At 40.4% G+C, this 27,463-nt stretch overlaps 1 protein-coding gene and 2 long non-coding RNA genes across 5 annotated transcripts in view; 2 read left to right on the forward strand and 1 right to left on the reverse strand.

Annotated features, from left to right (window-relative positions):
- The first annotated feature begins 215 nt into the window (after nucleotides 1-215).
- Nucleotides 216-7,199, forward strand: LOC141572194 (uncharacterized). Its single transcript, XR_012497408.2, has 2 exons — nucleotides 216-354; nucleotides 5,959-7,199. It is a non-coding gene; the product is annotated as an uncharacterized LOC141572194 (long non-coding RNA).
- On the reverse strand, nucleotides 4,672-21,701 carry LOC109436849 (uncharacterized). Of its 2 annotated transcripts, XR_002136162.3 has the most exons (3): nucleotides 21,398-21,696; nucleotides 14,501-14,655; nucleotides 4,672-6,196 (listed from the first exon to the last, which is right to left on the reverse strand). It is a non-coding gene; the product is annotated as an uncharacterized LOC109436849 (long non-coding RNA). The 2 variants fall into 2 exon arrangements; XR_016018710.1 differs by lacking the exon at nucleotides 4,672-6,196 and having other exon boundaries at nucleotides 10,071-14,655; nucleotides 21,398-21,701.
- Nucleotides 21,702-21,774: 73 nt separating this feature from the next.
- ALKBH8 (alkB homolog 8, tRNA methyltransferase) overlaps nucleotides 21,775-27,463 on the forward strand; it is a 58,623-nt gene continuing 52,934 nt past the window's right edge. The window contains exons 1-2 of one of the 2 annotated variants that reach the window (XM_019715704.3): nucleotides 21,792-21,917; nucleotides 25,307-25,372. In XM_019715704.3, the coding sequence (XP_019571263.2) occupies nucleotides 21,910-21,917; nucleotides 25,307-25,372 (74 nt within the window). In that variant the 5' untranslated portion in view covers nucleotides 21,792-21,909. Of the gene's footprint in view, nucleotides 21,918-25,306; nucleotides 25,373-27,463 lie in introns of both variants that reach the window. The other variant, XM_019715705.3, reaches the window with a different exon arrangement.

Here is a 27,463-nt window from a genome sequence, read left to right on the forward strand (position 1 = left end):
AAGCCGGGATGCAGCCGGGGAGGCCTGCGAGGAGGAGGCGACAGCGAGCAGCCGGGGGAGGGCGTGCAGAGGTTTCCCGGGGAGCACGACGCGGGCGGCGACTGAGCATGCCCAGTCCCCGGGCCGGGCCGGGGGCGCCGGCGCGGTGCTGCCGAAGGGAGCGCTTTGCGGGAGTCAGCGGGAAAGGGTTAAACCTGCGGACCCGGCGGCTGTGGACAGAATGCCGGGAGTTGGCTGCAGTGGCCCAGTTTAACTGCTCCTGGGTGAACTCCCCCGAAGCACATGGGACTGGAAGATGGTGAAGCTCGGGAGACCTGTCAGTGGGAGTCCGGAGTCCTGGAACGAGAGCGCAAGGTGTGTTCCTCGCTCCCTCCCCAGAGAATTGTCCAAGTCAAAGTTGTTTTTTTTTCCCCCCAGCTTAGCCCCAACCTCTACACTCTCACCGAGTGATTCCCCGGATCCAGACACCTACCCCTCACCTGCCTCCCTGAGCCTGGGGACCTCCCCCGCAGAGATGCCCAGGCAGCCCCCACCTTGCCCGACTCCTGGACCAGTCGGGTCAAGTTCTCAGAGGGCCAGCTCTTCAATTAGGTGTAATTAGAGATCATGTCAGTCTTTCCAGGTCACATATCTGCATTTCAACCAGGGCTTCAGAAACAATAGCTTCACCCCGGGGTTAATTATAATGGATGAATTATACACAGTGGTCTGGGCTATTTGGGAACATTGCTTCACAGTGCAATAGGACTGACCCAGAACTCACTTCACACACACACACACACACACACACACACACACACACACACACACACACGGAGACCTGTGCCTTGCTTTGGTATTGTATTTCATGTTTGATAAAGAACATTTTCTCTATATGTAATAAAAAACCTTATGTTAGGACAGCATAGCGTCAGGGAAAGTGGATGAACTTAGAGGTCGGCCTTGATTTCAGTGTCATTTCCCACAGCAGGTTACCTATCCATTCTGCACCTCCGTTCCCTCTTCTATAAAATGGAGGGTGGCGGTCCTTGTCTCTCTAGGCAGCTGTGAGGATTAAGTGAAGCAATGTCTGCAAAGCATCTGTTTCGCAGTAGTAGATGTTCACTAAATAAAAGTCTGCGTAGGTTCCATCTCCACTATTCCGTTTTTATGAAAGGTTGGTTAGTGATAATCCTTAAACGGTGAACATTTATCGTGCTCCCTCCTCACATTAAATAACCTTAAGCCCTTGATCTAATTTTTTATCATTGCTAAAAGCATTAGCCACTATTACCTTTTCTTGCAACTATCCAGTTTCTTCATACTTCCTTGAATAAACCTCTTGGAAAAAGCTGGACTAAGGCCATATATGGGTCCTCTTTGGAGGGAAAAGCTTTTCAGGAGAGAATCACTATGGGCAGGTTTATCCACATGACAAAAGAATTTCACTCCATAGTCTTTTAAAAGTAATTTAATTTACTTGCATCCCCTGTGGTCCTTGTTTCGCAACTATTCCATAACGTAAGGTATAGCTTGTATGGAAGGAAACTTACTTTCCACTAAGTACTCCACATTTTAAAGTTATCAATATTCCAAAAACAAACTTTTCATTTTCCCCCAAACTTACCATGTTCTTCATAATATGTTGCCTCTATTTATGGGGTTCCACCCTTTCTGGAATACTTTCCATTCCACTTCAAAAAGGCCCAATCACTCTTCAAAGCTCAAATGCCCCCTTCTTTCCGAACGCCTCCCCAAACTTCAAGATAAGAGTTACTGTTCTGCTGCCCTAGCACCAGGGCATACTGCTATCACAGCACTTATCGCAGTTGATTGTTATTGTTTAAGCAATGTAAAACAATTTACTGAGCAAGTATTATGTGCAGAAACTGTTTTAGGTGCTGGGAAAACAAGGAACAAGACAGACAAGCTACTTGCCCTCATGGAATTTAGAATCTGGTTTGAAGAAGATAGGCAATAAACACCTAAACACTAGATAATCACCAAGGACACAAGTATTTTGCTTTTGGTCTTTGTGTTATTCATTGAGTTAATCCAGATGGTCTTGATTTACTCTTCCGAAAACATCAATAAAAATATTAATACTGGCCCTAGGCCAACTGAACTATTATAGATGGACATGGATCCCCGCCAGTCTGTTGCTGAACTAATGATTTTTACTCCTTTCATTTGACCCCCTGTAGGTAGGTACCTGCAAGCCATATGATGAATAAAAGCTGATGGGGGAAGGCCATAGAGTTTAATCCCCACACCAAATTACATCCTTTCTCTAACCTTAAGAAACAGCATTTCCCCAATGGCCAGATTCAACCTGAACTCCCAGATCTCCTGCATCCCAAATATGTCTTCCAGGATCATGTACAACTCCAAAACCCTCACGTTCTTACCACTTTTGGCCTCTATTTATGTCAATAGTTATTCTCTGTTGTATATCATTTGATTGCTTGGATGTACCTCCTGTCTGAATAACTTATTCTTTTCTCTTTGTTTTTCTTATTGTCTGAGTGTGAGACGACTTGGCACCACTAAGAACCTACTTTTTCAAAGCATATTTGTGTACATGTATTCCATAGCAATTAGTGAGTCTTGCCCTGTTTAACATTTAACTCCAGCGCAGAATCTCATTAATCCTTGTATTACAGAACTTAGTAGATAACCGTGTTAACAGATTCTCAATAAATATATTGTGAAATGAATGAATGAATGTATACAAAGTCTCAGTGCTTCTTGCTTCCTCAGACCAATTTTCTTCTAATTGGTCTTCTTACTAACCCTACGATTTGGCTTAGTTTTGTCCTTTCCTAGTCTACTAATTTCCCTCCAGTCACAAATCCACAGATTTCTACACTTCAGGGTCCACAGAGCATTGTGGAAGGAAATCTTAGCCATAACTCATTACAACTTTGTCTTTTAGCTAAAGCCACAACCCATCATCTGTAAGCCAGTGTCACTATTTTTGTCTTCAGTCCACAGCAACTATCTTTAAATTTGTTTTCTCTTTTCCACCTCTCCCACCCACCATGCTTTTTACAATGTATATCTGGTTCTCCCCACTGCACCAGAGGAGACCATCAAGTATCACCCTAGGAATTACTTCATTATTGTAAATATATCCTCCACACCCTTTCTTTCCTCTTCCTCATCAATCTCAGTAGAGTAGATACTTTTTATTCTTGAATGCTAGTCTATACCAATAAACTATTCTCTTCCATCTCTAGTCCCTCTCTTCCGGCTATCCCCAATTTCTCTTTCTCTCAACCACCTTCCATATCTAAACATACTGAGAGTTTATTAGGAAACCTGACTTGACCCTTATTCCCTTTTAAGATGACTAAAAAGAAACTAGCTAGTGTAAAGCTCTCAGGGGTCCTCTAAACTCATTGGTTCTTTCCCATCTCCAGGCATTTCTTTTGTGCTTTATACATCTGCCAAGTCTGTAGGCAAACACAGATGTGTGACTTCATGCCCTGCTGACCTGAAGTGCCTTTCCTAAATATCCCCGTCATCAAACATCTTTTGTCTTTTACAGTTCTAGATACTGTTTAAGGAAAACTATTCTGATGTGAAGCTTTGTCACAGGCAAACAAAGCATTCTGCATCAGTTAATAAACACTGGAAAAATACAACTAAATAGACAATCTAGTAGGATGACATATAGAGAGGTTTATAAAATTTCAGGTATAGACTTGTCGGGAGACTAGTGTATCTTTGGATTAATCCAGGAAGTCCTCCTGGGCTTCCAAACTGGCAGGGATCCATGCCCAGGTAGTTTGGAAGCAATTAGTTGTTTGAATGAAGGAAGTAAAGTGTTTGGTGACATTTGCTAGAGCAATGCTACCTAATGTTAAAGCACCAGCCTGGAAGTTAAGAGACCTGGGCTTAACCTCCTTCAGTTTTATCTCTAACATGAGGATGATAATAGGAACATTTACTTCATTGTGTTGCTGACAGGATTAAATTAGCAATGATTAGTAAAGAACTTGGCCCACTGAGCTCGATAAATGCTAGCTATGAATCCAGCTGCATATTTCTGGATAAATAGCCAATTTGATAGATTACCATGAGATCAACAGAGAGGGTAGTTAAGAAAATAAGGTCACCTGATGTATCATTTAGAAGTAATGAGTGGAGAATCCACGGAGGAGGAAGTTGTGCTCTAAAGCCTGCCCCAGTTACAGCAGGGAAGCTGAGGAAGACCTAGGAGACACCGTGCTCTGTCATCTACCTGGACTCCACATTGGCTCATTACAAGTGACAGAGTTTGGATCTTTTCCAGACATGTGGGTACGTTGCTTTGCTCAGGAGGTATCTCATTGAATATCATCCTTAGGAATTTATTTGAATAAAAACTTCCCCACCCAGAGGTTTGTTTCTTTAGCAAGGTTAGATTGAGCAATGGGCAGGTGGAATTTCCTGCCTGGATCATTTTGCGGGTGGGGTGGAAGTCACGTCCCATTTATTTATTTTAAATCTAGCTCTGGTCTTAGGTGTTGTGACTTGAAGAATTGGTAGTAGGAGATGTATGTGTTGTAAATATTGGTTTCATAACGAAACTAGAAACCTCTGGACCTAAAAAGTATCAGACCTTGTCTCATTTTGCTTAATTTTTGTATAAAGTTTAAAAATTAATATAAGGCCATTCTGTTTTCCAATGGGATGAATTTATAGGCCTAGGGAGTTCTATGTACAAAATTGAAGTGGCAGTTAGATCCAGTATGCCTATTAATATCTATATTGATAAAATTATGACTGGGATTAATCATCATCTCTAAGCAAAGCAAACCAAATACTCTAAGACTCTGAGACATGCAGCTGTACCAGTTCTCGAAAGATGATTTAGAGAAGGCTTTCCAGCGACTTAAAGACTGGTTCAAAATGCAATTCATTTAATGATCATTCATTGAGCACCTGGTATATATAATGTACTATGATAGACATTAGGGATACAAAGATGGATAAAATACTGTCCATAATCTTGAGGAACTCATATCCAGACAGAAGTGCAAACACACACACACTATGGGCTTTTTCTCCAGGTTTGTATCCAACATAAAATTAAATCTGTACTAAGCCTCCTCCTCCCATCTCAATCACCCAGTCCAATTCCTCTGTGCCTTGCTTCGTTTAAGATATCATCCCCCCATGACAATGCAGGTAAAATTATCTATGAATCCCAGTGCTCAGGAACCCACTCTTGACAACCAAGTCTAAGGGAGTTTAATCTCCATAAGCTGTCTGATTCTGCAGCAACCCAAGAGCAAGAAAGTGATGTCAGACGACGTCATGAATATTTTATGACTGACACTGTATATGATGCCCCTACTTGGAAATTTTAATGGGCCATCCTGCAATGGCCTTTACTGATGGGCAACCTCTAGGGTAGGGGCATTGGTATTTAATAGGTGGCAGTATCTATACCAGAATATATGTTTCAAGGAGCAAATTTACATGTTTGAAGGCTGTTTGAAGAACAGTCAAGTTTAGTAGATGGGACAAAATTTAGGCCTCTCTGGGTCTACGAAAACCAGGCTGTGAATCAAATTAAGAAGCTATGAAATTTCTTCCTGGAAGTTTATGTTACTTAGGTTGGAGTGAAACCCTTTGGTGAAGCTCTGGAAGGACAAGTTATTGGTTTTGATACCAAGCTAAACTTTGAGGACAATTCAAGATACGTATAAAAAAGACATATTTGCCATGGACAACAAATAAAAAATGCATCTATTGAAAATTCAGTCACCAGATAAGACCTTGAATACATAAAACAAAATGGGAACACCACTTGCTTTGTGAATGGTACTGGACTAGACATTGATCCATATGACATAAGTTCCCTTAATGGTCCAAACCCACCCAACTTTCTGGATCTCAGTAGTTGTATAAAGGAAGCTCAGGTGAATTCAATATTTAAACTGCTTTTGGCTCATCCTAAGGTTGAAACCATCCTCAACACTGTTTTAGGTGGAATGGTGAAATTTGCTGTCATTGCTGATGGCATCATCAAAGACTGCGGAGAACTCAAACTCATGGCTCTGGTGGTCAAGCGTGAAGAAGTCAACATCCAGGAGTCTCAGAACATAACAACATTCAGCTCCCTGTCACTTCTGGCATTGACTTGGAGAATGAAGTCAAGAAGGCTGTGGCCAGATGGCAAAGGAGTCATCCCTTTTCTAATCCACTGGGGTCAGAAGTCTCATTTCTAGAAAAAGGGATAGTTCACATCACTAGGAAGAAAAGTTTTCCATTTGGGGGGGAAAAAAAGGGTGAGTGAGGATCAGAAATCATTTTGAATATCTTAAATCTGTGCTTTTATTCAATAATAGATATCTAGGCAGCCTAAATAATTCTGATTCACAAACAGTTTTCATTAAAAGAATGGTCTGTTTTCTTACGTTATCTTCATCATGGTAAACCTGCCACTAGACAGCAACTTGCTGACTACTTTTGGGAGTAATCTATGTGGCCAGACAATGTGGATATAGTGAAAAATCTCTGAATCAGGACTTAGTTTATTTAAGAGAATTCTGCTGCATGGTAGTCAGACTAATAAAAAATTAGAAATAAAAAAAATCAGGCAAAATTACATTTAAGACAGATGGTTTGGTTATATTAAACAATTGAAAGGATACAACTGAACCATTGTAACAAATAGCTATTACATAATATACCATTGTTACAAGTTTCTTATTCTAACACGTGTTGTGAATTTATGGGGTTGTTTTATTCTAAAATATTTTCCAAGGAAAGATCTACACATATACCCCACATATGTATTGTACCATTTGCCTTCATCTTAAATATACTACTTACTTCACAATCAACATAAAACCTAAAAGGCTTACTTGTGTCTATGGAGCAGAAGTTTTCATTTTTATTTCAATACTGGAAAATTCTGATTCTTCTGAAAATCTATATAATTAATTCATTTCAGGTGAGAAAATGAAGATTAAGTTTTAGATGTTGGTGCCTTCCTTTTATTTGTTTATTTTTCAGAATCTACAAGCTTGTAGACAGAGGGGAAAATGTAATAAAGTGTGGCTTTTCCCATGATAATTATCTATGTAGACAGAAGGGAAGATTTTGATTTAGATTTTTAAATTTTGGTAAATGTTTTCAGCTTTGTTCACTACTTTAAGACCTATGTTTTATGAGCTATTAGCAGAAAAATTCTGTACTAAGAAGTAAAAAAAGTAATCTTTTTGACTATGCAGTTATTTTGATAAACCAAAAGCTACACATTTCCCCTGTTTTCCCTAGAAAATGTGTTACCATATGTATGGAGGCATTTCTCCTACTAATTTAATATGCTGACTGAAAAAGATGAAGATTGCCATGCCATCCTGTCTTCATTCAGCACTTAATGAGCGCTGTATGCTAGTTCTGGTGGGCAATGGCAATACGAAGATGAATCTGGAGGCTGCCCTCAAAAAGTTCCCAGTCTGGTAGCAGGAAAGGTCATGGGGACACTTAATGCAAGAGAGTTAAGTGGTACACTGGAGACATGGACAGATTTCTGATGGGAACCCACGGGAAGGGGTGTGTGATACATCTTTCTTTAGTATGTCCAGGAATTTTCTACACACAATAAAAATATTCCACCGAAGAGCCTGTCTCCTCTTGGCTTAGTGGCATGTCACTGCAGTGCCCTGTTACTCATGCCATACGGGTATGCAGATCATGTAAAAATCTGTTGCTTTACATTTCAAGGCATCATGTATTTTTGCATGTATTATGGAGTCAACAATGTAGAACAGCCTGGAGTGATGTGCTATGAAAGTCTGATTTTTTTAGTTCCTGAAATTCCACCTAACAGCTGGAATTTAAATTTCTTTTGTTACTGTAGGAAGGGCATTTCTTCTCTGAAACATCTCAGAAACTCAAAAACATTATTTATAAATTCACACTCCATTAACTTCCTTCACTTGAACAAGCATTTCTTGTGTCTGCTGTAACTAAGACACACTTTTAGAGGGGATTCCACATATTTAGGTCCTAAACATTAGCTGTAGCTCAAGGATAATAACAACACCCAGAGATCATAAAAAAGTAATGATAAAAATAACTAATACCTCCACATTCCTCTCCCTACGTAACAGGCACTTTATTTATTAACTCAACTAAAATGACACGGAGGCTCTCACAAGTCTCTCACTTAATTGATTTCTTTGGACATGGGAATAAAGGCAATGAGAAATTGTGTTTGAATGTGTGAGGAAATAAAGTTCTCTTTTGAAATCCCTTTTTTATATGCTAGATCCATTCAGCCAGTGTTTCCTTCAGCCAGTACAGAAGCTGCTACAGATGGCAGGATTATCAACAATTTTTAAAGGCAGAGAAGCAGCCAATGAAAACTGGGAGAACTTTTGAGGCTTAGGAGCCACAAGAAGGTGAACCAATATGTCTTTTTTTATTTATAACATCTATTCTTTTATGAAACTAAAAAGCATGCTTTAGTTAAAAAGAACAGAATTCAATTATATTTTCCTGTTCCCTGTTCTGCTCTTGTCTCTAAAGGGCTGAGATACTGGAGTGCCTCAAATATTAAAGCAGACAAGTATCCTAAAATAAGAAAATGGGGAAAAGCATCCAAGAGAAAAATAAAAATTGCCGCAGGAATGCTTTCAAAATCCCAATGCAGAGTCAGCTTCAGGTGAAGAAAGTGAGTCATGAAATTTTCTACATCCTTTTTGTTTTTGTTGTTATTAAAATGGCAAAAACCCATCAGAAGAGTTGCTGGTAGCTCAATATTATTAGAATATAATTTATAATTTTGTGGTTGTGTTATAAGCTTGAACTAAAGATACTTTCTTGTGTGAGTGAAGAATTTGTTAATAAATTTCTAGTACACATAGGTATAGGGAGAGTGCCATCAAAATTGTGGATGGTCTTTACATTCTAGTTGAAAGTGGTTTTCATCTAATGGGAGGACCAGGGCCAGGAATACTTGGAACAGTAGTTTCGCATCAGAATCACTGGGGTAACTATTTTCCGAATAAACATGCCAGAACATCACCTCAGCCTAGTGAATCAGAATCCTTGGGGGACGGGGCCCATGTATATGTTCTTTGAAAACTCTCCCAGGTGACTGTAATGCACACAGCTGATTAAGAACCACACACTTTGGTAAACCAAGTTCTCTAAAAGCATCAACTGCAGCTCATTTGTTTCCTATTTTATTACGCTCTTGCAATAAAATAATAAAGTTCATATGTTGCCCCAGATGGAAGCTTCTAAACAGGCCTATTGTGAATAGACTATGATGTGATTATTTCCTTTCTTTTTCTACATGAAACTAGTGCTTTACTAGCACATCAGCAAGGACATTTAATAAGTACTCCATAGAGAGAAGCAATGTTTACCATGAACATTTATTAGGCTGTGGTAGGCATGGTAGGACCACAAGAGATTGAGCCAATTCATTTACAAAAGAACATGATGTAACAGACAGAAATGGGGGGAAAGCCTTAAAGCAAAACATTTTTAAAAAATATAACAACCGACATTTACAGAGCCTTCCTTTGTGCCAGGCCTTATGCCGAACGCTTTACTTGTATTATCTCATTTCATGCTCATCACAACCATAAAATTGTGTTCTATTATTATCTCAACTTTAAAGATGAGAAACCTGAGGTATAGAAAGACCAAGGTCACAAAGCTCTCAAGATTCCAGGCAGTCTGACTGCAGAACCCACATTTGAACTACGTACAATGGTACCTCAGTTTTTGAACGTCTCCGTTGAAGAACATTTCGGTTTATGAATGCCGTAAATTTTATGGATCTGTGGTATCATTAGATAGTAAAATTCATGCTAATTTTGCAGTTTTAGGGGTTGATTTTAAAAGCCTGGAATGGATTAATCCATTTTGCATTACTTTCTATGGGGAAACCGTGCCTTGGTTTTCGAACGTTTCAGAACTCAAACAGTCTTCCGGAAGAGATTATGTTCGAAAACCGAGGTACCACTGTACTACTTTACGTGATATTGTCTCTCAAAGACATACTAATGGACTGCTATTTGGTGAGAAGGAATAAAGAGAGCAAGTTTTATTCTGTGTTTTTTGTTTTTTTGTTGTTTTTACTAGATTGTTAGTCAAAGGCAGCCCCATACGTAGTGGCAATTTGGGATTATTTTAGAGAAGGAGCAAGAGGAGTGGACATCTCCATATGCCAAGAGACCATACATACCACCTTCTTTTTGATTCTTCTTGGTCTCCTTCTCTCCTTTTATCTTTTCCTTTTCCCTTCCTTCCTACCACATTCCTTTTCCTTCTCTACTGCTTAGGCCATTGGTCCACAGACATCACCCACAAAAATTTCTTAGCATTCTTGAGATCCTTTAGGTATAAATAGGCAGAGGGGGGAAAGGCCGAATATTATGCCAGGCAAAGGAGGACGAGTAAGAAGTACGAGGTAAGAATGCTATAAGGGGAGCCTGCCCAGTGGCTTAGGCGGTTGGAGCTCTGTGCTCCTAATGCCGAAAGCTGCTGGCTCGATTCCCACATGGGCCAGTGGGTTCTTAACCACAAGGTTGCTGGTTCGACTCCTCGACTCCCACAAGGGTTGGTGGGCTCTGCCCCCTGCAACTAACAGCAACTGGACCTGGAGCTGAACTGCACCCTCCACAACTAAGATTGAAAGGACAGCAACTTGACTTGGAAAAGTCCTTGAAGTACACACTGTTGCCCCCCAAAAAAGTCCTGTTCTCCTTTCCCAATAAAATCTTTAAAAAAGAATATATATATATATATATATATATATATATATATATATATATATATATAAAGTTTTATTTATTTATAGAATGCTGTGAGGGCAAAGAAGGAAAGAACCATGGATCTATTCAAACTGCGTGGAGGGAGGGGCATTCCAAGTGGCTCTCTCAACAATTAGGACACAAATTAGATTCATAGGAAGATGGAGGAAAGGGAGGTGCCTACACATTTGAAATGACTGAGCTGAGAAGAATGAAATAGGTATGTAGTTAGATGCAAACAACACAGCTGTCTTTTTTGCATCTCTGCCAAAGTGGGAGATGTCACCAGAGGCTGGTAAGGGTATAGGGTCACAAAGCTTTTAGACTGGGAGGGACCATTACCTAACAAGACACTTGTTCCACATAGTAAATGTCAATGGAATTACAAAACCACATCCTGTTAGAGTGAAAGAGACCTTTGAAATAATCTAGTCAGGAAATTTTCAAAAATTTTAGCCACAGAACCCTTATACATGACCTTCCACTGTGAACCCCAAATGTAAACCCAATGAAAGCAGATCTACTGTCAATACATGGACATGGGCCAGTGTCCCTCTCCTCTCCCTACTCCCACTGTGCACGGTGACTACCTGAGGCAGAGTGTCATGCAGGGTGACAGGCAGGGTCTCTTCTGGGGTCTCTAGTCCCGCTCCCCGCATAAGAACGCAGGATATGGCGAAGCCAAAAAGGAACACCCATGGTGCCATAGGTAGGGGAGTCATACCACTATAATCTTGCTGGCGGCTGGGTTGGAGACACAGGAGGCAGGAGCCACATGATCCACAACCCGCCGTCCACTTGTCTCTGCCAACCAACCTCACTTGCTAGCTGCAATCTGCCTCTTTGCAATCCACAGTCCACACTCCGTGACGCCACGCCACGCCACGCCACGCCAGGACGCCACACCACCACGTCACTACACTACTACACCACTCCAGGACACCTTTCTAGCTTAGCCATGGTAGTTATATCAGTGACTGATGGCTAACTGGTAACAGCCAACGGCCAACTAGTCACAGCTGATGCCCATCTAATACCTGAGCCAGCACCTTTCTATGTGAGGCCGAGAGCCTGGAAACTGCTCTCTGGGGCTCTGTCCCCACAGTGAGTCTAAGAAACACTAAGCCTCAAAGGGACACAAGTTTAGTCTGACTGCCCCATTTTACAGAGAAGCAGTTGAGGTGCAGAAAGGTGACAAGACTTGCCGGAATGAAATACTCCTCTCACTTGCACCCCCACGTAGTGTGTTCTCTGCAGTACCGTGCTGCCTTTAGTGAACAGCATAAATCAACAAATATATATGTATTAGCCCTATTTATGCGCAGTACTTGATCCTGGCTGCTATAGTGTAGGATACAAAAGCATAAGCTGTGGCCTTCAAAGAGTTTAGAGCTTAATTAGGGAAACCTGAATTAATGTAAAAGTTGAATAGCTGGAAGGGACTAGGAGGTGGGACCTACTTGACTGCTGTAGGACTGGTCAGACCCCACCGATCTCTGTTCCCTGAGGGTTTGCTTGCTTCCCACAGTGGGTGCCTTTTGAGCACACCTGGAGTCCCTTGATGTCTCACCTGTAGGTTCAAACCTTCCCCAGCTGCTTCCCCCAGGAGGGATTTAAAGCCCCTACAGGGCTCCTCCTTGCTGCTCAGTCTCAGATTTAGGCTGTGAGCTCTGAAGAAATGCTTTCTGCCAATTGCTACAGAGCCTGTGTGGTGGGAACTGGCCTTCCCAGAGAAGCAAGACCCTGCTTTGCTTTGGTGAGTTCTTCTTCTAAGGAGTGGACTTGGCCTTTAAACTCTGGTGACTGAGGCTTTTTACCTCCTGGTGGACTTCCCTACAGATGCTTGCTGGAAATTCCAAGAATGGACTGCTATTGGATTTTTTTTTTTTGTCATTGTGATATGTGATGACTCTGCTACCTTATATTGCTTGCATGTCAAGTACAAGGCTGCTGCTTTCTGGATGTGTTGTTTCCTGGTGACACCGGTGGATTGATGTCTAGTTCTGTGTAGTTCTACATCTTCCATTTGGGTTTAGGCAGAACTTGCCAACAGTGGCTGAAGAGGTCCTGACCCTTCTTGCTGGGGGCTTCTGGCCTCAGCTGCTACCAGACTAATTGAATGTGTTTGTCCTTACCTGAGTGCATATGTATCTTTTAGGCCTTTATGTCCATTAAGGGGTTGGGGAGTTGTTTCTGACAGCCTGTCTTGCATATAGGAACATGAGTGGATTAGCATCCTCACCTATGCCTTCCAGGCCCTGCGTTCACCCAGGTAATACTGTGGCTCTGGCATCCAGACCGGGAGTTGCTGGAGCAGAATGCTGCTCCAAGGCCTTCCATCTCGTTCCTCACTGAGGAGGACTAACTGTTAAAGACCAAGTATATGGGACATGTCATCACAGTGTGGCCCACCTCACTGACAGTTTGACATGTGCAGAGGAGTTACAGATGTCCTGTCTAGCTATTTGGTATGGACCTACTTTTTTCTCATTTTCTAGAGCCTAGAATCTAGTCGTGGACTCTTCTACTGATCACATGAAAATCAGGCTGAAGATTATTTGCCTCAAGGGGTAAGCAACCTGCTGTGTGAGTAACAGCCTCCACGATAGCATTTATGGGCAGGACCTGACCAGTTTGCAGGGAGGGAAACTGATGATATGAGAGAGAAGCAGTAAACCAGCTACGTATTTTATTCTATGCTAGAAGGCCTTCCCCAGTGGAAACGGAAGTGCTTCACAGCAGAGAAGCTCAAGCCCCAGCAGTTTATAGCAGACCTGTCAATTGTGTCAACCTTGGCTAAGTCTTTAGTGATAGGATATTGGCTGGAGCCTCAATCTCTAGTTTCATATAGGACCTGCCTGCAGGCACTTCCTTCTAGCACATGTGCTGGCACTTATTTGGCTTGGCATAACCTGACGCCACCCTAATACACCTGAGTCTTGGGCTTTCCTTTGAATGTGGTCTCTTCCATGGTCTAGGGCCTTGTCGTGTGGAGACCAGAATTCCATAGCTAATGGACAAAGTTCCCAATCTCCCATTCAGTGTTTTGGGAGCAAGGAATGTTCTCACCATATTTTTTTATGGCCCGAGGGCTTAGAGCATGGTGTTCAAAGTCTGAAATTTCTTTCTATCAGACTTCCCTTGGAGGCTCTCTTGCCCCATTTTTGTAAGAAACAAATCCCGGTTACTCTGGCTGTGGAGTGCTCTGATTTTGCCTGCCTACCATTCTTTATCTTCGGACAATCTGCCAAAAACTTGTTCCAAACCTGGTCTAATGAGGAGAGTATGAGCTTCAATCCTGATGTGAAAGAGGAGACTTGAGAGGACTGTTTTGGACCTAGCGGGAGCTGTCCTGAGGCTGTGCGGTGCATCTGATGCAGAGCTCCAGACTCATCTTCATATCGCCATTGCCCACTAGAACTAGCAAATTTACATTTTTGAAGTCTATTTTGAAGAAGTCAAATTTAGTAGATAGCACAATATTCTTGGTTCCCAGTTAGGTCGCTATTTGTTCTGTGACTTGTGGCTCTTTTAAAGCCTTGTTCAACTTTCTGCTTCTTATTGTAGTGCTTTGGTGTGTTACTTCTAATTAATTTTTCTTGGTATAAACTGGGCTGATTTTTCAGTGACCCTTTGCTACCAAGGCTTGGTAACATCTGCTCAGTACTCCTAACCTTTGATTTTAGTTTTCAGACTCAGATTTGGACTCTGAACAGGAGAAGCCTGGGATCATTTCAGTGACGTGGTACCTCCTAAAGGTCTTCATATCAACCAGACGTCTTTGGTGATTCCAACTCGAGGCGGGATCCTGATTTCCAAGTAGTAGAGTGTTTGCTCAGGATGCCGTCGTCTAGAAGTTCCTGCTTCCACTGCTGCCATCTCCTGGTCAAAGGTGCCTGCTACACTGGAAGGAATGTGGCTATGAGCTTACTGTATTTCTTTAGGTCCTAGACCCCCATTTCTTTAACAATTTTAATTCCTTTTGTTTCCTGATGAACATGAAGCCACTGTCACAATAACACTTACATTCACTGGACTAAAAGAGCATTTAAATCTATGGGAGGAATCTGTAATAGAGGGGATGACATAAGTAATCTGTCAGAGACTCATAAACCCCAAACAATTATTTTGACAGACATGGAAAACATTTTTTTAATTTGAGATCATGTTCTACCTATATCAGCACCTCAATAATTCAACTTCACTAAGTTTCTTGTTTCAAATGATTTTTCAAAGCTATCTATTTCCATTATGGTGTGTTAAATTTCATGAAGAGTTCCATAATCAATGCTAATCAATTATTAATTCCTCATCCTGAGAATGTCAACAGGCTTCCTAGAGATGTTGAAAAGTAAATTCTAGGTCCAGTTAACTTCTTATTAACTGCATGGTACCCTAAGCCATGATTTCGAATAGGTGAGGAAAATGATGATAACCAATCTTATTTTTGACACTGTAAGTTGGAACAACAGAAGAAAACAAGACTATGCTGCTTGTCTTTTTAAAATTCTTAATATAGCATCTACACTTTCAAGTAAGATTCTGAACACACTATTTTTATTGAAGGTTTGAAGTTATACTGTGTAAATTATTCTTGCATGTACCTTGCTTAAAAGACGTAACCATTTAAACAAAACATTTTTCATGTTTGTCATGTCTATATTTGTCTTATAACACTTGAATAGATTTCAAAATATATTTTAAAAAGGCATTTTCTCTGCAACTGTGTCCCTTGGCATAATGCATGCAATTGGAAGAGGGACTTTGAGTTAGTGACTCCTGCCTCTGTCACTAACTGTGTGATCTTGGAAAAGTGGCTTAACCTTTCTGAGCCTCAGATTCCACATTTGTAAAATTAAGAGCATAAAACTTACTCCTAGGGTTGTTTTTGGTATTGTTAGTATTAAGTAATAATGTATGTTAAGTGTTTAGCACTTTAATACCTCACTAAAATGAAGTTGTAGATAGATATATTTTAACTTATGAAATGGAGCCCTTTTTATTCATGTGAGAACACAGACATGAATGCAAATCACTCTTAAAAAATATCTCCTACTTACGTGTACTTTGTCTTTAAGTCTCAGTTGCTACATCTGTAAAATGGGATACGGACATGCTGATAATTAGAATTGTTTTGAGACATAATTGTATGGGTTCTTTAATAATTTGTTAATCTGTGTGCTGCATCATCTGACTTCTTGGTCCCTTGTACCTTATAAAACTAAAACATTTCACCTAAAATACAAACCCCCAATATACTAGAACCTAGGCAGTTTGTTACTCTGGGGCAGAATTTTAAAGAGTTCTATGTTGATGAATAATATAAAATATTTTTCTTCGATGACTGAACACTTGCAAAAGCAGTAGGATTGCTTGGTGAGTATGCTAATTGCTGGGCCTGGCCACACAGATTTTGAAACGCATACTATAGTTCATTGGGGTTCAGGGACACTATTAGAACTTATCATTGCTTTTAGTTGACTGTGTCTAGTGGGGTCTGGAACTGTGTGTTTTTTAACGAGTTCGCCAGTGATTCTGATGCAGCGTGTTTAAGGCCCATCCTCTGAGATGCATGCCTTAGTGCAGGGGACTCAAATGTGCAGTACGCACAACTCGGGTATCTGGAAGGCTGGGAGATTCTAGGTATAGTTTCATCTAAAGCAGGTTAATCTCCGCTCACATTTAGTACACTGGAGCCTTCATTAGTCTGCATGTCTGATTGTCAGTCACACACTTTGAGAGGAGCTGTAAAAGAAGAGTGGGAGTACACAGGCAGGGGTACTGCCCCTGGCACCTTCCTCTGTTTGCTCTAAGCAAGCCATCACTTCTGTGCCTGGTAAATGCTTATGTAATCCAAACGCTATGTTTGCAAAATGGACAAATGGTTAGAACATTCTCAGTTCCCTACAGTGGAGATGCACAAAGAGAATTCAAGCACAAATAACCAATAGAATATGCCAAAATTGATACTTCTTGTATGAGGTCTTAGTTAGCTGCTATGTAAGTAAAAGCTAAGATCAACTAATCAGATCTAACAAGAAGTCTACTCCCCAAATTACAAATGATCATGAAAATTATATGAAATATGGATTTACATCCAGTATACTTAGTGATGAAGCTTGCGCTACTGAGGCAAGCATCGTTTGTATTTTGGGGTCTTTGAGACATTAATGATAGTATGAAGCCATCAAACTCATTAGATATTTTAAAATGAATTGTTTATAAATTTTAAAGATTTTTTTTCTTGTAGAGTTAAGGGAAACATTTTTAAACATTGATTCGTTTTTTTTCATAATCTTTCAAAATCTACAAATCCCAGTCCTCTGGTCACCCCAAAGATTTCCCTGCACCAAGTTATCTATCTCTTTATTTTCTTCTGCTTGAATGTTGCAGAAAAAAAGTTATTATGAAGTAAGCAGGTTTTCAACCTCAATAATAGATAAACCTGTTTGGGGAGGGGGTAATGCTTCACAGCTAAATATGTTTTGCGACTGACCAAAACACAGTTCTTTAAGCAGTTTCATGCTCTGCATTACAAATTAGAGGCTGGTCCCTTTTTCCTTCTCCTCCTCCTCCTTTTTTTTTTTTTTTTTGGTTACTTTGCCTCTAATTACTGCATGGAATACCTTCACCATATAACTTGTAAAACTGCAAACTTTTCATTAAGTTTTTATCATCATGGCATGAATAATGCATGGAGTCCTGAAATGTCACAGTGAACATCAAGTGGTTTTACATAATGCATTCATGCTGGAGATTCAAGCAGCCAGAAATCCAGGAAAGCAGTAGAGAAGACAAAAGTTTGGAAAGGAAATTTCATATAAATTAGTCATTTACCCAAGAGGGATAAAATCAGTAGCAAAAGAGTAAGTGGAGACGAAAGACTGAGAAATGGTATTTTAATCATAAATAGGAAAAAACAAAACAAAACAAAACTAGTACACTTACCACTGGGGACAAGTGGGGGAAAAAACCAGAAGGTAGCCAAAGGAGGGGGAGGGCAATTTGAAACCTCATTATATAGGAATTGAATTTGAAACTGCAGTGAAATGGTATCACCTTTGGAACCATAGTAAAAATATAAGTTTTCAAGGACTGTTGGGAACATTTTCCATTTTTTCTGATTGAGCCATCTTGGAGTAGAAGTATAACAGCTATTAGAATTCTACCTCTGAAGGCTTTGTTGGTTGAGGAGAGTGCTCATCCGTCTAGCATCCCTTTCTCTTAGCTTTTCCGATAGACCATATTATAATCCAGCCAGATGGTATTCAACCCCCTAATGAAACATCCTGTTAATTGTTTAGCCAACAGCTATTCTCCCGTTTTTCTTGCTAACATAACCCTAATTGTTCTCCAGATAGTATAGTCTATCAAGGTCTCTTGATTTCAGGGAGGATGGGCCTCACCTCAGCCACATGGAGTTAATCATGACTGGCCTAAAGCAGTCAGGGCACTTCTATTCCCTTTACTTGGTGATTGGTCTGGGGTAAGCATGTGTAATAGTTTTCTATTGCTGCTCTAATTAATTAGCACACATTTATCATTTCACAGTTCTGTAGGTCATGAGTTTGGGTTGGCTCTGAGTTTCATAAGGACAGAATCAAGGTGTCAGTTGGCCAGACTCCTACCAAGATGCTCTGGGAAGAACCTGCTTCCAAGCTTATTCAGGTTGTTGGCAGAACCAATTTCCTTGTGGTTGTAGGACTGAGGTCCCTATTTTCTTGCTAGCTCTCAGCTGGGGCGGCCCCTAGCTTATAAAAGTCTCTCTCCCGTCCTTGCACGTGGACTTTGCACAACGGTGTGTTGAATCCTTCACACTTGGAATCTGACTTCTTCTGCTTGACCTCTTTTGCTCCAGCCAGTGTAAATTGTTTGGCTCTTAAGAAACTGTGTGGTTATATTGGGCCCTTGGATAATTTAAGGTTTGTAAACTTAATTACATCTGCATAGTCAGAGGTTCCCAGGACTAGAGTGTGGATACATTTGTGGGCCCATTTTTCGGCATATGATAGTATGCAACCCATTTGTGATCAAAGTAACAAGGGAGAGTTCACTGGGAGCTTCATTTCCAGGATGAAATGATGGAGACACTGCTCCTTTTTTCCCAGATAGATACGCTAGTATGGGAACAAGATGTCTGGAGCAGGAGCAGCCACTTCATAACCAGGAGACATCAAGAGTGAGGATAAAAAGTTAACATATCAAGGATGGTAGAGCAAGAGACTAAAAAGCATCTGGGTTCTAGATGACATTTCTGAACAGCAGAACCAATGCCAGTGATTGCTTTTGCCTGATAGCTTGTCATTTAAGGAACAATATTTAAGCAATCAGACCAGTTTTCTGTCACTGGCAACTAAAAGCAATTCTAAATGATATGTTGCTCCTAGCCTTAATTTCTGGAACTCTACTGTGGGACAGACTTCAACTTTTCCATGATTTAAAATGTAGTGTTGGCTAATGTGATTACATTCATTTATACTGTGATTCCTAATACATGTCTTCAGTGGTGGTGCCAATCTTAGCTTCACCTTCAGACTGTGCTCAGGATTACAGAGTGCAGGAAGAGGGTCCAGCGGTCAGCAAACTATAGCCCATGAGACAAATCATGCAGGCATAAGGCAGGGGAGCTAAGACAGGTTTTTACCTTTTTAAAGGGTTGTTAAAAACAGAAAGCCAAAAAGGAATATATGATCAGAAACCATATGTGACCACAAAGCTGAAAATATTTATTATCTGGTCTTTTAGAGAAAAACCTTGCCAACTCCTACACTGTCACACAGAGGACTCAGCTATCATGAAGCTGAGAGTAGGGTTTTACTAAGGAAAGAGTCACTAGGTCAGCATTTTATACCTTTGAAAAATTATTATAGATCACCATGTAAAGCTTTTGGCACAGGTGACGATGAATTCTATCTTCAAATTAAATTTCTTTCCAGTTCACTATTTAGTGAATTCCTATTATTACAAGATTATGGAAGACACTGGAGTTACATGATAAATAAAATAGGGTTTGAATGTAGCTGAAAACCACTTTAGGGAGTCATCTTCTCAGAGAGAAAAGGTAAAGGCCTGTATAAAAAAGATTGCATGCAAAATTTTAAATGTGTCCACCTTTTTCTAAGGATACAGAGGCAAGGATAGACAGCACATTGTTGGAAATTTGGGCCTGTAATTCAGGAGCGGAAGAGTAGAATAGGAATGAACAACCACTTAACAGTTACTTTATGTATGGGAGTTAATTATTACATCAATCCCAAAAGGTAAAGGCTGTTTTGCAGTTTCTACTTTAGGTCATACTCTGATGCCCATATTGTTTTCACTAAACTAAAATGCCTCCTAAATGGAAGCCAAGGGAAGAAAGGCAAATCAGGCCTGAAGATAAACATTAGGGAATGATTCATAAATATCTTTAAAACTCTGGGAGGCAGACAGGGAAAGACTGTAGAGTAAGAGAAAAGGGCCAAATACAAAATCTGAAGGATTGCCTGTATTTAAATGTGGAACAAGGGAGGAAAGCTAGTGAGAAATTCTGAGGACAAGTAATCTAAATGTGTGAAGAGAACCAGGAGAGAGTAGTTTCACTGAGGCTAAGAAATTCAAAACTTTTAAAAGCTTCAGTATCTTCAAATAGGATGGTACAGAGATGAAATAAGTGAATTTGGCAAACAGGAGATAAGGGGATATTTTACACTGTTGTCCAATTTGGTAACCACTAGCCACATACAGCTATGTAAATTTAAATTAACTGAAACTAAATAAAACTAAAACTTCAAAATGGAGTTCCTTAGTTGTACTAGCCATACTTGAAACGCTCAAAAGCCACATGTCCCTAGTGGCTACCGTAGTGGACAACTCATATTATAAAACATTTCCATCATCACAGAAAGTCCTATGTGAATTTGTTTTTGAAAGTGCAGAAGCAAGACCGCACTGAACATGTTTTTCCTTATCCTCTCTCCTGCAATGTCTGTTGGATCTGACCTCTTCACTTTTGCTATTCAGTTTTAACTTCACTGTCTTTTTCCTGGACTATTTCAGTGGTGGCCTCTCTGCCTCCCAACTTCTGTTGTTTCCTCCTTCTAACCTATTCTCCATAAAAATCATTCCTCTACTCAGCAACACTCTCTTGTCAGTGCCACTTTTTCTGGCCAGCCAACCTTAGCTTTTATTGACAGTCCACTGTGGTGGGAGTGTGGATAGGGGCATTTATCAGCACTACAGGGAAGTAATTTCCTCCCCACTCCCGAGTTTCCTTCCCTGCACTTTATATAGCTCATAATCCAATATAGGCAGAATGATTATTAATACATTCACATCACACAAATAACATTAGAGCAGGAACAATGGCTAATCATTTCCCTCTCCTGTGTCTTTCCTGATGTTACCAAATCTTTTTCCTTTCCCTCTGCCACTGCTGTGTGCCAGTTAGTAGTTTGTTACTTTTCATTTCACCACTGCAACAGCCTGTTAAATAGTTTTCTTACTTTAGTCTCTCCTCCACCTTCCAAGAGAAGCTCTGGCCATATCATTCCATTTCTTCCAGGGACCCCCGTAGACCTGCAAATTATTATAGTCTTCTATAATCTGGCGTGGCCCACCTTCTCTGTCCTACTTCTTTAAACAGTCTTCCACTCTGTGGTACTCACCATTCCTTTGGCACGTTCATGCATATTCGCCTCCCTCTTTCTCGTCCATGCGATGTCATTTTTCTGACCCCAAAGCCCACTCCCATTCCTCTAAGATTCAGCAGAAAAGATGCACAAACAGCCCAAAGAGGGGGGCATTAGTGATGGACCGAGGGGCATTACTGACAAACCTGCTTTACTGTGTCCATTTAGGGTGCTACCTAAAATAAGCTGCACTCCCAACCCTTACTATTCCCCCAAATAAGACAACCGAATTTTCACTGTAACAGAGAAAGGTTTACAGCCCAAAGATTCGGCCAATAAAGAGTGGATACAGAGTTTTGGGAGGCGAAGAGGATTGTGGGAGCTCTGTTCATCGCCCTGCAGGCTCATGGGAAATGTAGTACAGTTTTCTCCAACATGGCTGCGCCCAGGTGAGGTGACGTGAGAGTACCCGCCGCAGCTTTCAGGGGTAGATTGGAGAGGCTGGTGGAGGAGAGAGCACCCGCGTAGCGAGAACCCAGCCTGAGCCGATGCAGAGGTTTGTGGCACTTCTTACCGGCGGGCATGATGATTGCAAATCATCGCTTTCTCTTGTCGGCCTTTTCCGGTCGTTATCGGCTTGCTAGTGTGGGGCTGCGAACCTAGGGAGAGGATGAATGTCCCCAGCGGCGCCCTGGTGCGGTCCCTGGGCAGAAGGGTGTTTGTGCGTTGGGCGGTCCTGCCAGCGTTTGAGGTGCACGTGTTTGTGTTTGGTGCGGATGCCTGCGAGTAGTCTGTGTAAGTCTTCTGTTTCCTTTGGGGACTGGCGGTTGCAGCCTGGGGCGTGTTGGTCTGGCAGTTCTTGTGCTTTTCTGACCCGTGCCAATCCAGTGAAGAAAAGGCATTGCTAGTGGTCTGGTCCCTCACACAGCTGAATCTTCCTGTGCTCTTATTTGAGTAGTCCCAGAGACTGTTGGGCCAGTGTCAGCCTCTGGTTTTCATTTCAGTTAAATACAGGGGGTGCCAAAAAAATGCACACACATGACTTGTATTCATCTCTTGTTATCACTATATATTGAGTATTACCATTTTAATACAGTTTTTTCCTTTCCTAAAATGTGTATACATTTTTTTTCTCACCCTCTGTGTTTACGGAGTGGCTGCTAGCTGTATGCCCCACATTCAAGTCCATGCCCTCAAATAGTAGATGACAGGCTTCTGGGTGAGCCCAACACACAAACACAAATAAGTGTAATTATACCACAATGTAAAAACTACAGAGATAGAGATACACACCAGGCATTAATGAAAACATTGAAGAGGGCCACCATACTTAGAGTTCTGAAGAAGAGGTTTAGGAGGTAAGATGGCAAGGTTAGTAAGTTAATAAGTTTATGCTTGCTCAATAAACGTTTATTGAGTGGCTACTAGATCCTTTTCTAGGTGCTGAGGGCTACAGGTGAACAATACAAAATCTACTTTCATGGAGCTTTCTGGTAAATTAGAGGAGGAAGATGGAGAATAAACAAATTAATGAGGGCATATAAATATAGAGTAGGTGTTCAAAGAGTTAAAACGGGGTGCTGTGACAAGTAATGTGGTCAGTTTTTTTCTAATCATTTCCTTTTTTTTTTCCAATACGTGATGCAATTTGAATAGCTACTAGATTCAGAAGTTACAAAAAAAGAATGCTCCCTTTCATTCCCGTACCAATCTACCCATTTCCACTTCCTGGAGACAACCCATATCACCAATTTCTTGTGTGTCCTCTAGATTTGTATGTATACCCTGTATACCTATGCTGTACTTTATGGTCAGGCCTCATTTGATAGGAATTTCAGTTCTAATTTTTGCTGTTGATTAAGTGTAATTTACATACAAGCACAGGAACATTTGTTTATACTGCTTGGTTCATTATAGGCACCTGTTGTTCAAGGAGGGTATGGACACATATACTACTAGTACCACTTAGGTCAATAACCAAGGATATATTGGGGTTAAACTTACTAGCAGAGCATGCGTGATCTTTAAACTCTTGTTATCCTACAGAGAATGTTTTTAGGCGGGACGTGATTAGACTTGACTCAGCGTGTCTAGTATTCTAGTAAATAGTGACCTCACTCCTGTAACATCCCATAACACTCCCATAACATGGCAAGGAGCATCCAAGCCTTTGTGCAATAGTGTAAATTCCTTGGCCAGGGAAGTGGCCTTGTTAGAAAGGAAGCACTTCCAGACCTCAGCAGCTGGTATTAGCCCATTCCTTGTTGAGGTGATTCAGACCTGCTGGGCCAGTGCATTGCCAGGTCACTGGAATGGGGGACAAAGGAGCCTCCAGAGCAACACGGACTTGTGTTTCTTCACATGATACTGCACGACTGAGGGAAGGAGAAGAGAAGGGGAGTGATAGAAATGTGATTATGAAGTTCCATCTACTGGTGCTAGACTTAGTGTCAGACTTTTAAAAAGACATATTCAACATCTTTTCTTCCTCATTTCTTCCACTTTGCAGTCTTTGCTCATGTGACAAGAAACAAATTTTTAGCGCATCGATCCCTTGTTCTCCCTTGCATACTGCACAGATGCCATTCCAAAAATAATGACCTTGGAATAGAATGGCAGTAAGATAGTTTCTTTCAGAGCCCTCAGCTTTTCTGTATCTAATTAAACTGTTCTGATCAGCCTCTTCTGGAAATTAACAGTAGTAGTTACCGTGTTTCCCTGAAAATAAGACCTAGCCGGACAGTCAGCTCTAATGCGTCTTTTGGAGCAAATATTAATATAAGGCCAAGTTTTGTATTATATAAGACCTGGTCTTATTATATTATATTATATTAATATTATACCTGGTATTATATTATATAAGACACAGTCTTATAGTAAGATAAGACTGGGACTTATATTAATTTTTGTTCTAAAAGACACATTAGAGCTGATTGTCTGGCTAGGTCTTATTTTTGGGGAAACATGGTAATACTAAATTTAGTAATAGATGTAGTTACTCCTTTTAACAAAGTTATGAGATTGTGTCAAACGTTAATGCAGCTGGACATTAGTTAAAACAGTGAATACAGATTTTCTTCAGTAGTTACTGATAGTAGGGGAAAGAGCTGCAGCAGTGATTTGGGTGTTTTAAAGGGTGAATGAGGAAGGGGTAGGGTGAGTAGAATCTCAGTAGAGTCAGAGAAGTGAACATTACAAAAGGTTGTCGATGCAAATACAACGAGGCCAGTTGTTTACTACTGGCAGTTATCAAAGTTTGGATTCTATCTTGTCATAGAGACTGGGAGATGGAGGCTCTATCCTTCCTGATGAGTAAATTTCAAAGGAATGGCCCTCAGGTCCTTGAGAGAGACACTTCTGAATGGCAAGAAATGCATATTCATAATTGTAAGCCCTTTTTAGTAAACACTTTAAGAAAGGGAGGTCAGGGGCCTATTTTACTATTTGTTGCTAGAACAAATAGTAAAATTTCCTGGCAGCATTTTGAGTTTTCTTAGGCAGGCATTTTAATGGGTAGTTGGGGTCATCCTAGGGACATTGCTTGATGCTGCTAGAAGCCATGCTAGAGTTTGGTCAAGTTTTTAGTCCAGAGAGTGGATGGAGTTATGTGCCAAGAACAGGCACTATTATTCCTATTTTATAGGTGAAGAAACCTAAGCACAGAAGTAAGTAATGAACTCACACAGGATCAGCTAATAGTGGCAGAGCTGAAATTTGAACTGAGAACCTGGACCGCTAAGCACTGTTATACTGTCTGTCTCATGGCATTGAACAAAAAAAATACAATTCAATGCCTGTCTTCAAAGAGCTCATAGTCCAATGGAAGGGGACAAACATTAGAATAAACAATTATAATTAGTACATGTTAAAAATACCTGTTCAGCTAACCCTTCCTATGTAATGATGACTCCGGAAACTTTCTAACCTTATTCCCTCTCCTGTTAGTGACTTTATATTGTCACCTGCCAGCCAGACATTGCAACTGTGTATTTCACCAGTACCTCAAACATGGTATATCCTAAATCTGAAATCTGACTCATTACTGCCCTCACTTAGTAATTCTTCCTCACCTTTGCAGTGTTGAAATGACACCAGCAGTCTTTCAGTCACTCAGGCTCTGTACTGTTACCGGTAGTAAGCGATCTGTGACTCTTCTCTCCCTCATGTCTGAGTAGTCATCCAGACCTACTCATTGTACCTGAACTTTACTTTGGCCCTCCCACTCTCTCCCTGTGTCCTTTCTTCCTGCAGCCTCCACCCTAGATCAGGCTAGCATTTCTTCTTGCCTCTCACGTCTCTTCTGTACTGTCCAGCCAGCCCGTTTTACTGGCCTTACCTCCCATCACATGTGCCCTGTATGTTAGTTCTTTCAGTAGACTAAGCTAATTTTTCTTGGATCCGTATAGGTTAGTAATTAGAGTTTTTACTGGTTATGAGTTGTTTTGGTATATGATTTTGTTACCAGGGAAAAAAGGGTTCTTGTATGGTAACAGGAAGGAATTCCAGGATGTATCAAATAAGCAACGCAAACAAAGCCGAACAAGCAGTGGATTTATTAAGAGAAAGGAAATAGTACACTCCCAAAATAACGGGAGTGCGCAGGCCAAGAGGAGGGCAAGTATTGCAAGTAGCTGTAGCGGCACCTTTTCTTTTCTTTCTTTTTTTTTTTTGTTTAGCTGCACCTTTTCTTTAGAATGATCTCATCTCCTCTCTCCTTTGTTTCCCGCACTTCCTCTTTCCCTTCTTCCCCCCTCTCTCCTTGTTCTTTCTACCTGCGGTAACAATTTTATTTAACTTACTCAATTTATTTCGTTTGCTAACTTTGAAGACTTTCAAGTGCGTGAAGAGTGGGGTCAGGGGATAAGCTAATATTCTCTGCTCTGAAAAATCATGCTTACCTCGCACTGTGTTTGCCAGATACATCCATTTGTGATTTCAGTTTCTGCTCCTCATTGACTCACTGGATATCTTCCCTTTCATCTGACTATGTTTTTCTTGTCCTTCTTGACCAAGTCCCATTCTGTTTTGAAGTTCTTCCAAACTTTTCCAGTTAATATTGATATGATTTTTTTTTGTTGTCTCTAGTTCATGTCACAACCTAAAGATATACCATTAACAATTATATAAAGATGTGTCATATTCTTTCGTTGTTCAGTGTTTGTCTGTTTTCCTCAACTAACTTATTAACTTGTTGAAAGCATACACTGTATCATGGTTGTATGGTGCAGAGTGCTGAGACTATAAATAGACATTTGTGTATTCATCCATTACCATTTGTTTACCCCTTCAACAAATTTTTATTGAGCACATACTGTGTTCGATTACTGCTCTCTGAGTTAACAACTGATTGGGGAATTAAGCTAATAATGAATCACCATAAATTTTGTCAAATTCTGTGAACAAAATAAAGTAAACTACTATAATGCATGCTGTAGGGTGCTGAATTGGATAGTGTGAAGGCCTCTGGGAAAGCACTCAGTAACTACTTGCTGATTGATGTATTTTAGTTAAATGAAAACAATTCTATGGAGTCCTTATATCTGTTATTTAAAAAAACTATAGATGCAAAAATGTATAACGTGTAGCTTTAAAAAAATAATAAACACCTAAAACATCACCTAGCTTAAGAAGTACCTTTAATGATTTTGTGTCACTTGCATATCACATTCCTCTCTTTCTTCCCAGAAATAACTTCTCTCCTAAACTTTGTGTTTATCATTTCCTTGCTTTTGTTTGCATTTATATATAAACAATATATGTCTTTTGAGTTTTAAACTTTGTGTAAATGGAATCATACTTTATATGCTTCTGTGAATTTTTTTTTTCTTTCCTAACATAATGTTCGTGAAATTTGTGGCACATTTTACCTAGAATTTCATAAGTAAAGGGATATATCATCTATGGGTAAAATAGCTCACTGAATAGAGCTAGAGCATTGGAACGTTTTGTAGACCCCAAGTAGATGTTCTTGCTTCTTTGTTACCTTTTAAATATTTCTTTATTGTTCCTGCATCTGTTTGTTCTCACTTCTCTAAAGTAAAAGGTAAAGAAAGCATTTTTAAAAAAGGTGTTACATAGAAATATTTACAAACTGCAGAGTAT

The sequence above is a fragment of the Rhinolophus sinicus genome, chromosome 14, assembly GCF_057876585.1.
Source record: "Rhinolophus sinicus isolate RSI-liver-muscle chromosome 14, RSI-T2T, whole genome shotgun sequence".
Lineage (NCBI taxonomy): Eukaryota > Metazoa > Chordata > Mammalia > Chiroptera > Rhinolophidae > Rhinolophus > Rhinolophus sinicus.